Source organism: Cenococcum geophilum, assembly GCF_001692895.1.
Source record: "Cenococcum geophilum 1.58 unplaced genomic scaffold K441scaffold_3, whole genome shotgun sequence".
NCBI lineage: Eukaryota > Fungi > Ascomycota > Dothideomycetes > Gloniales > Gloniaceae > Cenococcum > Cenococcum geophilum.
The window spans coordinates 4,483,833-4,497,913 of record NW_027137561.1 but is presented as its reverse complement, the minus strand read 5'-3'; the positions used below and the strand labels follow the sequence as shown (position 1 = coordinate 4,497,913).

At 34.6% G+C, this 14,081-nt stretch overlaps 1 protein-coding gene across 1 annotated transcript; it reads right to left on the bottom strand.

The window, feature by feature from the left end:
• Window positions 1-443: 443 nt before the first annotated feature.
• Window positions 444-593, bottom strand: K441DRAFT_435756 (uncharacterized protein; the record flags this gene model as incomplete). The annotated part of the gene is made up of 1 exon (XM_067641654.1): window positions 444-593. A coding segment is annotated over one exon (150 nt), but the record flags the coding sequence as incomplete, so codon positions are not given.
• Window positions 594-14,081: the final 13,488 nt, after the last annotated feature.

Genomic DNA, 14,081 nt, shown 5'->3' with positions numbered 1-14,081 from the left:
ATTTGTATAGAAAGCTCCTATTTAAGCTTACACTATGCCTTTAGCTCTACATTTACTTTATCTATTTATTCCTTTGCTTCTTTCTTTTCTGCTAGTGTCTCTTCCTCCTAAATATAACAAGGGCCCTTTAAGTTATAGGAGAAACAGCCCCAAAACATAAACTCCTTAAAGTGCCTCCACCGGCGACAAATATAGTGATTATAATAGGCCTCCTCTTCTATTCGCTACACGCGAAGCCTCCCTCTTTACCCTCCCTATGTAACGCTAGTCTTGTCTAACTAAATTATATTCTTCTAATCCTTAAGAGTCCAATCTTTATAAGCTAAGCACTAATTGTACTATGCGAGCTTATTCTCCTTTATAAAACCAGGTTTTTGAGTAGGTTTTATAGGCTTATAGCCTTAGCGGCGGAGGATTCGGTAAATAGAGTGGGCTAAAATCCCTCCTTTAACTAGAGGGGCAATCGTGTTAGCTATCTTTTGCGTAGAAAGCTCTCGTGTAGTTAAGTTCTTTAAGATTATCTTAATTACCGCTTCTTCTACTTCTAGAGTACACTTCTTAGGTCTACCAACCTTCGGTGCATCCTCTATATAAGCAATAAGGATCTTTTAATCCTTAGAAGGGTCGTAGCCACGGCTTAAAGCCTTCTTTTATAGGTTGTAAATCGTACTCTTCGATAGACCAGTATCTGCCTTAATCTCGTCAGGTTTGAAGCCCTTACTAAGGAGAGTAAGCGCTTGCACACGGGGTCCATTGTTATGTAGGCCTTTTAGAGCCATTGCGAATATATAGCCTGTAAGTAGGAAAGCAAGTAGATGCAAAGATGGTAGAAAAGGGGGCCTCTGCTTATCGCCGAACCCCTATTATGTGGCTTAAACACGGACCCCTACGAGTCCGATTACTTTTGGCCGCGACCTCCGTACTATATTGCGAATATTAAACCTTAGACTTATCTAAAAGTTAAGACTTAGTATTATACTATAAGCTCTAATACTTGGACTACTCTAAAGATTTAAATTTAATACTCCGCTATAAGCTCTAATATCTAGATTACTCTAAGGGCTAAGACCTAATACTGCGCTATAAGCTCTAATATCCGGATTATTTTAAGGGTTAAGATATGGAGCTGCCTTATAAGCTATAATGCTAAGCCTACCCCAGAGACTAGTTTCTAATACTATAGTATAGACTTAGATATCCTAGAGCTATAGGGAGTTGATATCTATTATTATAGTATAGACCCTAATATCTAAGAGGCTAATACTTAATATTAGATAATAACTGACGCTAATTGTTTCCCTAGGGCTCTTAATACCTAACCTAATTTTAAGATCCTAGATATCCGCCCTATATTAAAAACTAAACCCAACCATTGCGTTACTAGGACTAATATCCATTATAGGGTTTTAGTATACTTGGCCTAAAGGTATTCTACTAGCTAGAGTTTAGGCTAGCTAGCTGCGCGTTCCTACTAAATATAGGCTAAAAAGGTAATAGTATTGGCAGCCCTATATATGGATTTTCGGCGGATATTAATTAAGGTAGCTAGGCTACTTATATTTACAGACTTTAAGCTGCTAATACTATACGCCTTTCCGCTACCCTAAACCGTGGTAATATCTACTCTACGCTATCTTTTAATTTACTTACTAATGCTAATAGCTAGCTCTCTACCTAATTTGCCTTTTCTACCTCCTCTTAAATAAAGGTAATAAACTTATCTAAATTATTACTAAGCTAACTATAATTCCAATTAGGTAGGTTTTTCTTAAGTGCCTTATAGCTAGTTATATACTAGGCGTAGCTATAAAGAGCGGTAATTTACTTATTAGATATAACGTAGCTTAAGGTCGGATTCTAAATAGTATACTAATATTTCTTCTCTATCCAGTTATAGAACCAGTTTTTTATACTTATAGCAAAGGCCTTTTATTATATCTTCCTTAGAATCCCCTCTATATATAGCTTATGGATATTAAACTCTTTAAAAGCCCGTAAAGTAGGATTATAGTTAGAGTAATAACCTTAGCCACTAGTAGACGGAGACTATTCCTTATAGTTCTCTAATATAATCTTTTATAAGCAGCCCTTCTTCTTATTTATAAGAGTATATATATAATTAGAGAGAGCTGCTCTTTTCTTAGCTTTAGTCTTTAGGCGCCACGCTAGCTTCTTTAGTAGAATATCTATAGGTAGGACTACGGATATTCTACCTAGACTAAGCTCTTGCCCTATATTAGATACAGACGCATTAAAATTAGCATTACTGCATATAGACACTCTTAAAGATATATCGCTAGCAAAATTAATAGCCCCGTCCTCTTATAACACCTATCGCTTAATATAATATTCGCAGCTAAGTTAACTCGGCCGAAATTAGAAGGCTTTGCTAGTATAACTATAATTTTTAGCTAACCTAGCAATATCCTTACATAGACCTTTATACCAATCCTTAATTAGAAATATCGCCTTACCTATTTAACTACTACCATAAGCACCGCGTCTAAGTCGTTGCCATATTATATTAATAGACTTATCTTTATATATGCAATACTGCGTAACACAGTTAAAATTAGGAATATTAGCGCCGTGGGTAAGCAGATTAGAGGAGAGTAGAATACGGATTTAGAGTTAGGCTTTCTTAACTCCTTATATAGTCTGTCTTTATCCATAATAGCTAATAATATATAATAAAGCTAAACAGCTCTTCTAGCCTATACTTTCTAGTACCTATAATATACCAACTATAAATAAATTAAGTCCCTACCTAGTAATATTAGGTCATTTAAATTAAGAAAGATAATTATCTTTAGGATCTAGTGGGGAGTTGGCGTATATTAGATTCTCTGCTTAGCGGATATAGCGGTATATACGCGGTTTATAATAAAGTATAAGCTCTTAAAGGACTTTTTGGTTTCTTACTTAACGTATTCTCTAATAATTAATAGATCTGGCCGGTTAATTAATATCTATACTATATTAATATTATTTTAAAAGCCCGCTAACTCTTAAATAATCTTAAACATTATATTATTAAGCGTTATAGTATAAGTAAACCAAGGCTTCCGTCCTAATAACAACCGCACTTTCTATAGCTATATATACAAATTCCGGAACAAACCCCCTTAATTAGCCATAAGGTGCACCTTATTAATTACTATTAAGCTAATATATATACAAAAGGTAGGGTTAGTAAGAGTCTTATAAAACCTTTTACTAACTAACAGCTCCGGCAATATTAAAATATAGGTATATACTCCAATATGGATTTCCTGTAAAAGATATACGGATATTGTCTCGGCGTATATATAAACCGGCCTTACTCTAAAAAGCTTTTTAATCTTTACCTTCTATTCCGCGCCAATTACATTAAGTAGTAGGATAATAATTACTATTAAGGCCTAAAGGAGACATAGCATTGCTTATATTATTATACTCTTACCAAATAAGGTTTTTATAATAAGTATTATATCTTTTTTCTTAAATAGTAGCCACCTAAGGGCTTTAAGTTGCTCCGCACGTCCGCGATACGGATATAAAAATACAATAGCCTTATTAACCTTACTTAGCTACCAGGCCTTACTTTCTCCGTAAAGCGCAAGAAGCTAATCTTAAAAGTCCTATAGCCGTCACTCCTAGTTCGTTCTATAACTCCTCTAAATTTAATTATTTAGTACCTAATACAACTGCGGCTATTCTAGCACCTTATTTAACTTTCTCCCTCTTAGCCTAGTAGGTTTTAGTGCTGGCATACTATAAATTTACTTAGATATCTGTAACTTGGTAGTTAGCGCGTAATAAGGTTTTAATAGATGTTATATACCTTAACGCCCACGCTATATATCCACTAGGCTAGAATGGGTTCTCTAGGGTAGCTATTATAAATATATATAGGTTTTATATATATTAGCTAGCGTTTAGTAAAGTTATAGAGCTCTAATGTTATTAACAACGCGGTTTTTTTTTTAACGAAAATCATTATAAAACCTAAAAATACCTAAGTAATAAAAATAATATAGTCTGGAAGCCTAGGTTCTGTTATATAATTAATTAACTTTAGGAAGTAATATAAAATGTTAGTATTAAGTTATTTCAATATTCGCAACCTCCGTAACGCGGATATCGCTAACGCCGTTAACAAGTGTCGGAAAACAGCCTTAGACGTTTTTCCGGTGGTATCGCACAAACGTAGTTAGTTAGCTTGCGGACCGATTGAAAATCCACACCAATGGAATCACGTCTAAGCTTGCTGAGGTAATGTATATGCGCATTTTATAGCATCCTGTTATCTTAGTAAGCGACTCAGACGGTAAGGGCAAACTAAAGGCGCACTCACTAATACTAAAGCATTACTAGTCTCCGTTCTAAAAAACGCCACTTTTTTTTAACTAATTAGCTATCTACCGACCTTAAGTTTGCCCTGCCGTCTGAGGGCCTTTAGTACGAAACTCTATGGCGCTTAACTTTAATTTTTGTAATTTTGTATAAGAGACACTTCCTCCTATATATTTAACTCCTTAATAACACCTTTTTAACCTAATAAGCTAACGAGTTGAGTTAGACCAGTCTCCTCTACAATCGATTACTTTTTTATAATGGGAATACTACTTCCTTACGAGTTACGCGCTTCTAGTATTTTAGTAAATACCAATACGTCCTTATCTCTACTCTCTAATATTAACTCTATTTCCCCCTTAATACCATCCTCTATATCTTTATCGCCTTAAAGGTAAGCAACTATACCCCTTACTAGTTATTAAAGGCGAATTAGAAAACGGTAAAGCGCTCTTTTTTAGCGCTAAAAGCTACGGGCGATATAAATACTATAGCAGCAGAATAACTTTAATATTAAGTAATTCCTTAAGGCATGGGTTACAGAGGGTGTTGGTAGTAGATTAGGTGGCCTCTATACTAGTTAGTGGCTCTTATTATTATATTCTGCTTTAAAATAAGTTAAGGTTTATACAGCTCTTTAATTAACTAATTATATATTAGTAGGGGATATTTCCTTAACGAAACTTATCCAAGAACTTAATGCACTGCTTAGGCAGCCATATTTTAACAAGTTTAACTACTTTACCTCTATAGAGAAGGTTGACTTCTCTTAAGTATTAGAAAAAATTAACTTGACTGCTCTAATATGGACTACTCTGCTTAAAAAGCTTATAAGCAATTAACGCTAGGGCTAAAGCAGTTATAAAGGGTTAGGCAATTCCAAGATAGTCCAGTAGTAGTTATATTTAATTACTTCTATTATCTATAGGAGTTGTACGCGGTTTACTACCAATTTCTTTATAAAAATATTAGGAATCTACCTACTTGGAAGTGGTATTAAGTGTTAAGTTATTAAGGTATTAGCCAGGCTAAGTCTCTATAATAGTTATAAATATATTAATTAATACCTTATAGATATTGCTAATAATATAAAGGAAGGTTTAACCCCCTAGCCTATATTTTATATAGCTAACTAATAAAAAGAATAAGCTGCTAAGCCTTATAGCTAATCCTTAAGCGCTACTAGTCTATAATAACTTTAATTTTAAGGACGACGTTAGAGATTAAGTACTTAGGTCTTCCGGAATAAGAATATATAATATAACTACTACGCTTCTTATCCTTTGTCCTAAGATTCTAACTACTAGCCTTAAGTAGTTAATGTTTAACCTATCACAACCGCTTCTTTTTAACAATATTATCTCATCTCTAGGTCTTCGACGGGACTATATCTTACAGCAGTTATTAATATACTTTATTGCGACTGCTATCCGTAAGCTTTATTTATAAGCAGTTAAATATATTTTTAGCAGCGAGCTAGGTCTTTTTCCTACAGTACTAAAGCTTAACCTACTATCTTCTTAAAAGACTACTCTATAACAGTTAGGTGCGATCTTTTATAATAAGGGTATAATTAAAGGTATATATAGTGTCCATTAGGATATCTAGATCCACAAACTTGGCCTTAAAGAGGACGATAAGTTAGGTTATTTTACCCAGCGCCTTTGGCTCGCCTGGGGCAATTAGAAGACCGTTTAATATATTAAAAGCGTTAAAACTAAGCAGTCTTTTGCTGGTTAAGCTTTTAACCGTTAGGACTGGTTACTTAGGCTACCCACGTTCTTTTATATCCTTTAAAGTTTCCTCTACCTTATAGTTCACACTTACTAAAAGAATCCTCCTAGCACTTGCTTAAAGGCCACACTCCTTTATAATATTAGCTACTGGGACTAGCATGAAATCTTATAAGAAAATGCTAAATTCTATCTTATTAAGCTATTAATTACATAAGGCTGGACGGCTTAAGTGGTTGCACTCTAGTATAGCGTATTTAGTACTAAGGGATAGTTCTAAGGGGTTAATAGTAAAAATAATAATAGGAAAGAGTCCTATAACGATACTATTATACAGCTTACTTTATCTTAATTTCTTAAGTTAATTAAGCGTATACAATAATAAGCATTTACCTACTCCCCTTAGACTAGTTAAAGGTATAACGACAAGGAGTTTTTTAGTATATATTGGTATCTCTAATAGGTTAAAGCTTTTATAGTCCTATGGCATGCTATCCGTTATAGCGATATTAGTTTAATCCGCTAACTTATTAATCTACTCTCTGTCTGGTTCTATAGGGCTAAGTAGTTACGGTATAGGTATGAGATGCTTTATCTTTAATAGCTTCTTATAGATCGGATCGCAACTGCTAAGCTTTAATAATTAATTCTTACGTTAAGTTTAGTAAATCTAGCGGGTTAACTAAATACCTTTAAAGTAATTAATCTTGCCCTAGAGTATGTTAACTGCTACTATGCTGTTAATATAAAGCTATATAAGAACTCCACTTATAATGTTAAAAAGATATTTAGATGGGTTGCGCTTGCTAGTTCGTATATTTCTTAACTGCATACTATACTGGAGACTTTATTTAGTTAAAGAGCCGATTCCAAATATAGTAAAAAGTTAGCACTTACTAATATATTTAGTCTTACATACTATCTCTAAGCTAAGGGTTATATACATATCCGAGCAGTTAATAGTAATTATAATGGTTAATTTAAGTTTACTAATATTCTTGCCAATAATACAGAGCTTCTTAAAGAAAAGATTTACTCGTTTAATCTTTAAAATGTTGCTATACCTAATAAGATTATTTCTATTTTATTTAAAGATAAAGAGTAATCTACTACTGCTACTAAGCTATTAGCACTTAGAGATTATATAAAGGCAATTAATAATATATTTTATACTAAAGATAGAGGTTATTAACTGCTTTACTTTAACTTCACTTAACTTAACTACTGCACTTCACCCCCTCGACCCCTTAACCACCTATTCGGCTTATTGCTTACTACCCTCCTCCCCCCCTAACTACTTATTTAGCTTATCGTTAACTACTTCTTCTATAACTACTAGTTAAAGACTGCCCTTATTTCTACTCTCTTTGCCTTATTTATTATAGTTAATAACTACTTACTAACTCCTTACTCCTTATAGTCCACCTATTTAAGTTACTATATGGTTTATACCTAACATCTCTTACGTTATTATTTTAAGAAAACTGTCTTACTGACTACTTATAGTAGATCACTTATTATAGTTAGCATTTATAATCTTAATAGCTTCGCTAGCCGTCCCAACTCCTCTCTCCTTAACGTTAACTTTTTTAATATCCTCTGTCTTAACCCGTTTAAGATATATACCGCTAGGTTTCTAAAGTCACGGATTTAACAGCTATCGCTTTACCTTTACTCTAATAGGCTCTGTGACTGGACTCTACCTAAGGGCGTAAACATAGTGACTCTAAATAATATTAAGGACTGGTTAATAGGCACCTTTAATACTATCGCTATAGATAGGTGGGCAGCAGTCGCTTATAGGGGTTAAGTAGGCTAGTAGTTAACCTAGGACATAAACCGCGACCCAGTTAACCGCTGCTAGCCTCTTTAGTTATATGCTATCCGCTTCGGCTCCTTAAGTAGGCTAACTTAAATTAGCAGTAATAAGAATAAGGGTAATGCCGGCTAAGAGCAGTCTTAGCAGTCTCGGTAGTTATAGTAGTTAGATAATAAGCAGCCCCTGCTTTTTAGGGAGAGATAGTAACGTCCGTATGCCTTATAGGAGTCGTAGCAGTCTAACCCTATTAAGCTATTAGATAATAAGGAGCCTATACCTCTTAGGGAGAGGTAATAATAGCTATATGCCTTCTCCGCAGGTCGAATATTAACTAGTAGGGGTACTCTGATATTAACTGGTCGTAGTGCTCCGGCGTTTTATAGCGTAGCCTTAAGCATATCTACCTAACTACTACCAGTCTATCTGACAGAGGAATATTAGACCAATCTTCTTAATATGGCGAGTTATTAAGGTGCTATTATAATTGGCATTATACGTAGGTTAACTGCTTTGGCGTTCCTTCTACCTTAATATATAGTAGTAGCGAGTCTTAACACTTACAATTAACTAAACTGTTAAGTATAACCACTTAATCTGTTCTCTAATAAGTTGCTACTATACGGTAATACAATACGCACGTTATTAATTACTTTAATAATATCTTAAGTCTTAGTTAACTGGTTGGCCGGTTTACTAGCAACTCTAAGAAATAGGTAGCTTGGTTTTTAGACTGGATAAAGCGGCATAATAGTATACCTCCGCTAGTAGATTAACCAGTTCCTCCTAACTCCTTAATTTAGCCGCTCTTGCGTATCTCCATAAATCCTTACCTAACTCCTTAGACTCCCTCCTAACGCTTTACTCCTTTAGCTTTAACCCCTCAGACTCCTTCCGCTTTAACTCGCCGGCCTCTCTCCTAGTGGTTTACTCCTTATAATTGGGCTACTTAAAATCCTCTATTATTAACTACTTAGGCTCTTTCCTAATTAACCCGTTAGCCTAGGCCTATATTTATAGACGTATATAATAATAAGGAGTATATTTTATAAGCTATTTAAGGAATCGCGTATATAACTAGTAGATTATAGTTTAGTAGATAGTTTAATAGATAGGTTTATAATTCTCTTTTTGGGATAAATAAGTGGTGACTTATAGCCTTTGGAATAGTTAAATAAATAGGCCAATTAATTCCTTAACTACTTTCTGGTTTAATTTAATATAAAAGTTTACTTGGAGATTAACTGCTTATACCCTACTAGTACGTAATAAAGGTAAACTATCTAGGAATGCTAAGCCCTTCTTATTTACACCTCCTATATTCCTAAATATATAGCTTTTAGTATTAACGACCGCTTACGCCTATCTCGCCCATCATTTCTTATATCTTTACTATGGTTTTTTAACACTAGGCCGCTAAAATTCTTACTAATAGGTGCTAATATTAACCGCCTATGCGAGATAAAAGCTATACCCTCTAAACCCCGCTGTATCTTATTGGCAGTAAAATCTGCAGTCTTTACCCTTCTTTTCCTACCTCTACGAATTCCACTGCTAGGAGTTATAGGTGGTTCTAAGCTAGGCTCTATACTATCGGTTAGCGAAGCAGTCTACGAGTCTACTAGTTAAGTCTCCGGCACTATTAGTTAAGTCTTTAGCACCAGTAGTTTAGTCTTTAGTACTACGCTTTTACTACTCTACGATTCTAGTTCCTGTAACTACTCACATTTAATTTCTTACTGCTGCGACTAGTATAAACTACTACAACCTCGTCCTGGCGACTAGTTATACTGTGGCGGAGGGGATGGTATACTACACTAGTTAAGGGGAGATAGAGTAACTCCTCTAGCTAAAGATAGCACTACCGTTAAGAAGGGGAATTCTGGTATTAAGCTAAATAAGCGTATATAGTTCTCTATAAGCTTCTTCTGCTATAATGCGACTAGTAAAGCAGTCTTATTATTAATTTTAGTTTGTCTTTCTACAACCTATACCCTTTATTTATTAGCTATAAGCTTACTATTACTAGCGCTACTAGCCCTAGGTGACGAGTCACTAGTGCTAGATACCAGTTTCTTAGATTTCCTAGACTCTAACTACTTAGCTAGTATGCTATCTATATTCTGGCAAAGGAACTAAACTAGCTACTCTCCCTAAGCTATAGCGTGCTTCTATTTATCTAATAGGAAATACTTGCGGAGATCTTCTATAGTTTATATTAGAAACTTAGTAACTGAGGTAACCTTATTAAAGGCATATGTAATTACCCACTAGTAGTAACTAGGTAAGAAATATAAAGAAGGCATTGGAGTAAATCTCTCTTCTATTAGAACCAACTTATCCGCTTATACTTAATACCACTTAACCAGCTATTGGAGAGTAATACCTTGCTTTAAGCCTAAGGTTAGTTTTTAAAGGAAGATAGGAGTAGTCGGCGCAGTGGTTATAATAAGAAAATTAGGGTTATAACCTATACCGTTACAGCAACTCTCTTATAGTGCCTTTAGAGCTTATATCTTAGGATCACATTTGTCCTCCTAGAGAAACTTAAGTAGGTATTTATAGTAGCAGTTGCTATTTAGCATAGCCCTCTAATAATCGTTTATAGAGTCCCTACTTTTAATCTCCTGCTTTATCTAGGGATAAACTTTATTCTTACTAGTTAACTAGTTAGTAGCTATGCCGTTAAGTTCCTAGTTTAAATAAGGGTACTAGTCTAATAAGTTACTATTATAATCTAAATCGGACTCGCGACTGCTCCCTTAAGAAAATAATTACTATAACCGACTTACCCGGCGATCGCGTAAGAGTATATTACGTCTACGTTTTGGCTTAGACGTTATTTAACTAGTAACTTCTTCTTAAGTTAACTCCTAATATCCTAACCGATTAAACACCTAATATGGCACAAAGAATACAGCTACTCCGGTTTTATTATAACCCCTTACTATACAACTAAACCTCTACTATAGATCTCTAATATTATCTATAATTAGGAAATTCTATTAGACAACTATATAAATATCCAGGATATCTATACCTATTCCGAAAGTAGTTATAGCTACTATAATTTAAATATCTAACTGTTTACTGCGGAAGATATTATATATCCTATCCTGATTATACTTCGCTATATAAGATGTATATATCCTAACTATCTAGTTTATAAGACGTGCTGAGTAGCCCTTTTAGATAAGAGACTCCTTAAGGTACTAAGAGACTACTGCGATACGTCTTCTACCGTCAAGAAATATAATTATTTTTAGGATTTTCTAAGGGGTTAAGCCACCGCCTAAAGACTTAACTGCTTAGTTAAGTAAGAAGTATAACTGCTTATAGCAGTTTATCTTTCCTTTTGGTATCGGAAACACATAAATTAAGATATCCGGTTGGTTAATAGACGTATAAATAATTTTTAATATACCCGGTTTAGTTCCCTCCGGCTAAAACCTACTATTTTTTTTCCTACTTGCTCCGTCTTAATGTCTATAGTTATAGAGCAGCTAAAGAAAATAATACTTAATAGGAGAGACCGGCGTAGCTTATAGATTAAAATAAAGTCGCTCTAAAACTCTTTCCACTGGTAGAGTATATAACACTTATTAATAGCTACTAGTCTAACTTAATACTAAAAGGATAGATCCTGTAGGATCTTCTAGAATTTAGGAGATATAGCTTGCTCTAGCCTAAGTAGTATATAGGTATATACACCGTTCTTAATATCCTCGAGCAGTTAAGGGTTCTGGAATTTTATATCCGCTAATATTAAATATGGGTTTGTACTAGGGTATTAACAAATTAACTTAACCTATTCCCCCCCTAGCTTACTTAATAGGATAAGCTATATTATAATCTGGCTAGTTAAGACTAAGAAAGTATAGAATATAATACTTTTACTAAAGCTAGTTTTTGTAATAAGTATGGTGTCCCCTATTTTATAAACCAGTTGGCAAAGCGCCCTAACCTACTAAGTATAGGGATTCTTTCCCCTAAGGAGTCGGCATATAGCACGGGTAAGTATTTCCGTCTGATGCTTAATATTCTAGGGTTCGAAACTATCTAATATAAGCCTCCAGAGCTGTGGGATAGTTAAGGTTAATATATATTTTATTTAGGCAGTATATAACTAGGCCTTAGGAGGAGTTAAAGAGGCTAGAGGAGTTAAGGGGTTATAGCGCAAGTCACCACGTTGGCGTTGGTAATACCGCTTGCTTTAAGGCATTAAGAGAGGATTTATAAGTCGTCGTAAAATATCACGTTAAGAAATTTCGACCCGTAATTTTAGAACTTTATCTTATAAATAAGTACATAGATAAATAAAGTGGCCCTTAAAATAAAATTAATTACCTTTTAAAGTGGTTAACTAGTTAACTAGTAGAGATATATTACTCTTTAGTAGCATCGCGTTTGACTGCTAAGTCGGCACTTATACATTTTCGCACTAAAGGCCCTTAGACGGCAACTAAGATAGTATTATTAAGTAATCCTAACTAACCCTAATTCTATCACACTAGTAAGGGTATAGTAAAGCTATACTAGTTAAGTACTAGCGAGATTTACTATCTTGGTTACCGGCTAAGTCGCTTACTGAGATAAGCATCCTGTTAATTTTAGTGGTTAGCGTTATAATTAAGCCACTAACTAACCTAAATTCAGTGCATTTCGTCTTAGCAGCTGAATATTAAAAAGAGACTGCCGAACAACCTTACCTAATAGTCAATTTAAAGCTTTTTAACGCCTCTGCCAGCCGCATTATAATTAGGTATATTGGTAAACTCCACGCGGTAAGGAACCTAACTTAGGAAGTCTCTACTAATTAACAATATGTCTTTTAGTTTCCTATCCCTCTTCTAAGCCACTGACATGTTATTTATAACAATCCTTAACTTCCTTAAGCCTCTATTATAACGTTCCTTAAGCCTCTAAATAACTTTTTTAGTGGTAACAAAGTTTAAAAATGACTTGCTTTTTTCCTAGCTAATATTATAAAAGTTAGAAATAGGCCCTTAGATATACCAATCACGCTATTAAAATAGATATTAATAGCGGTGGTTACAGATAAGGTTTTTAAGTTTGGATAAATATTAGGTCTTGGCGAAATTGTAAGGGCTCTATAGATTTAAATATAAAAATGTTTATTTGCGCCTGTTATAAGTTAATACTATTCTTACCACTTTTATATTAAATTTATATATTCCTATAATAAGTTTTAACTAAAATCTTTTAGATTCTATCCTTAAAGGTATTTATTATGCCTTCTCCTAGGTACAATCCTTCCCATATAAAAGGAACTCTAAAACCTACTTTACCTAATCCTCCTAGAGCTCCACTTCGCCTTCCTAGCTTTAAAAGCTTCTTTAACTTCTTTAGTAGTATAACTGTGCTAAATACTCCCTCTACTTACTCTGCTGCATCTAGTTTTACTCTAACGCCTACTACCTCAAACCGTCGCATTTATTAAGCAATTGCTCGTCTTAATCAACGGGAAAGACGCGAGGAATAGGAATAAAAGGAGCAAGCTATAGAACGTATTTAACGTTGCTAATAGCTTAAGGAAAGTAACGCTTAAGTACTTATTCCTTACTCCCTAAAATGCACAATTAAAGGCCTCTATTACTACCTTCAAAACCCTATCTCTTGCATTGCTGCATTAGTTAAGCAACTATATTCTACTATCTACTATATTATTAATAAAGCATATACCCTAACGCGTAGAGGTTACCGTAACGCTCTTATATACGGCTTACCTATTTAATATTGTCTAGTTAATTTCCTAAAGTTGAATAACTAGGCACGTTGTCTTACCTACTTAGAGCTTTCCTTCTACGTAGGAGTACCTTATTCTAATTCTATAGTTACTTAATATCTTAAGGAAGGCTTCTAATAATGCGTCGCTCAAGCAAAGCCCTGGCTTACTACAGCTCACTACCACGCCCAATTGGCGTTTATATTGGCTTACCGTCACTCCTAAGTAGAGGATTAGTGGAGAGTTATATAGACAGATAAGGCAGCTATTGTTAGCGACTCAGTCAATCGAGGCACGAGCACAGCAAGAAGGACGCATGCAAGCCTGTACGATTGGATTGTCTGTAAACGAGGATCTAAAGCTAGAGAAAGGAAAGGAGAAGAAGAGCAGCGCCGGTCGAAGTAGGGTTCTTTTATGTGGTCCTGTAGTCACGTGACCGCAAGTTCTGCCA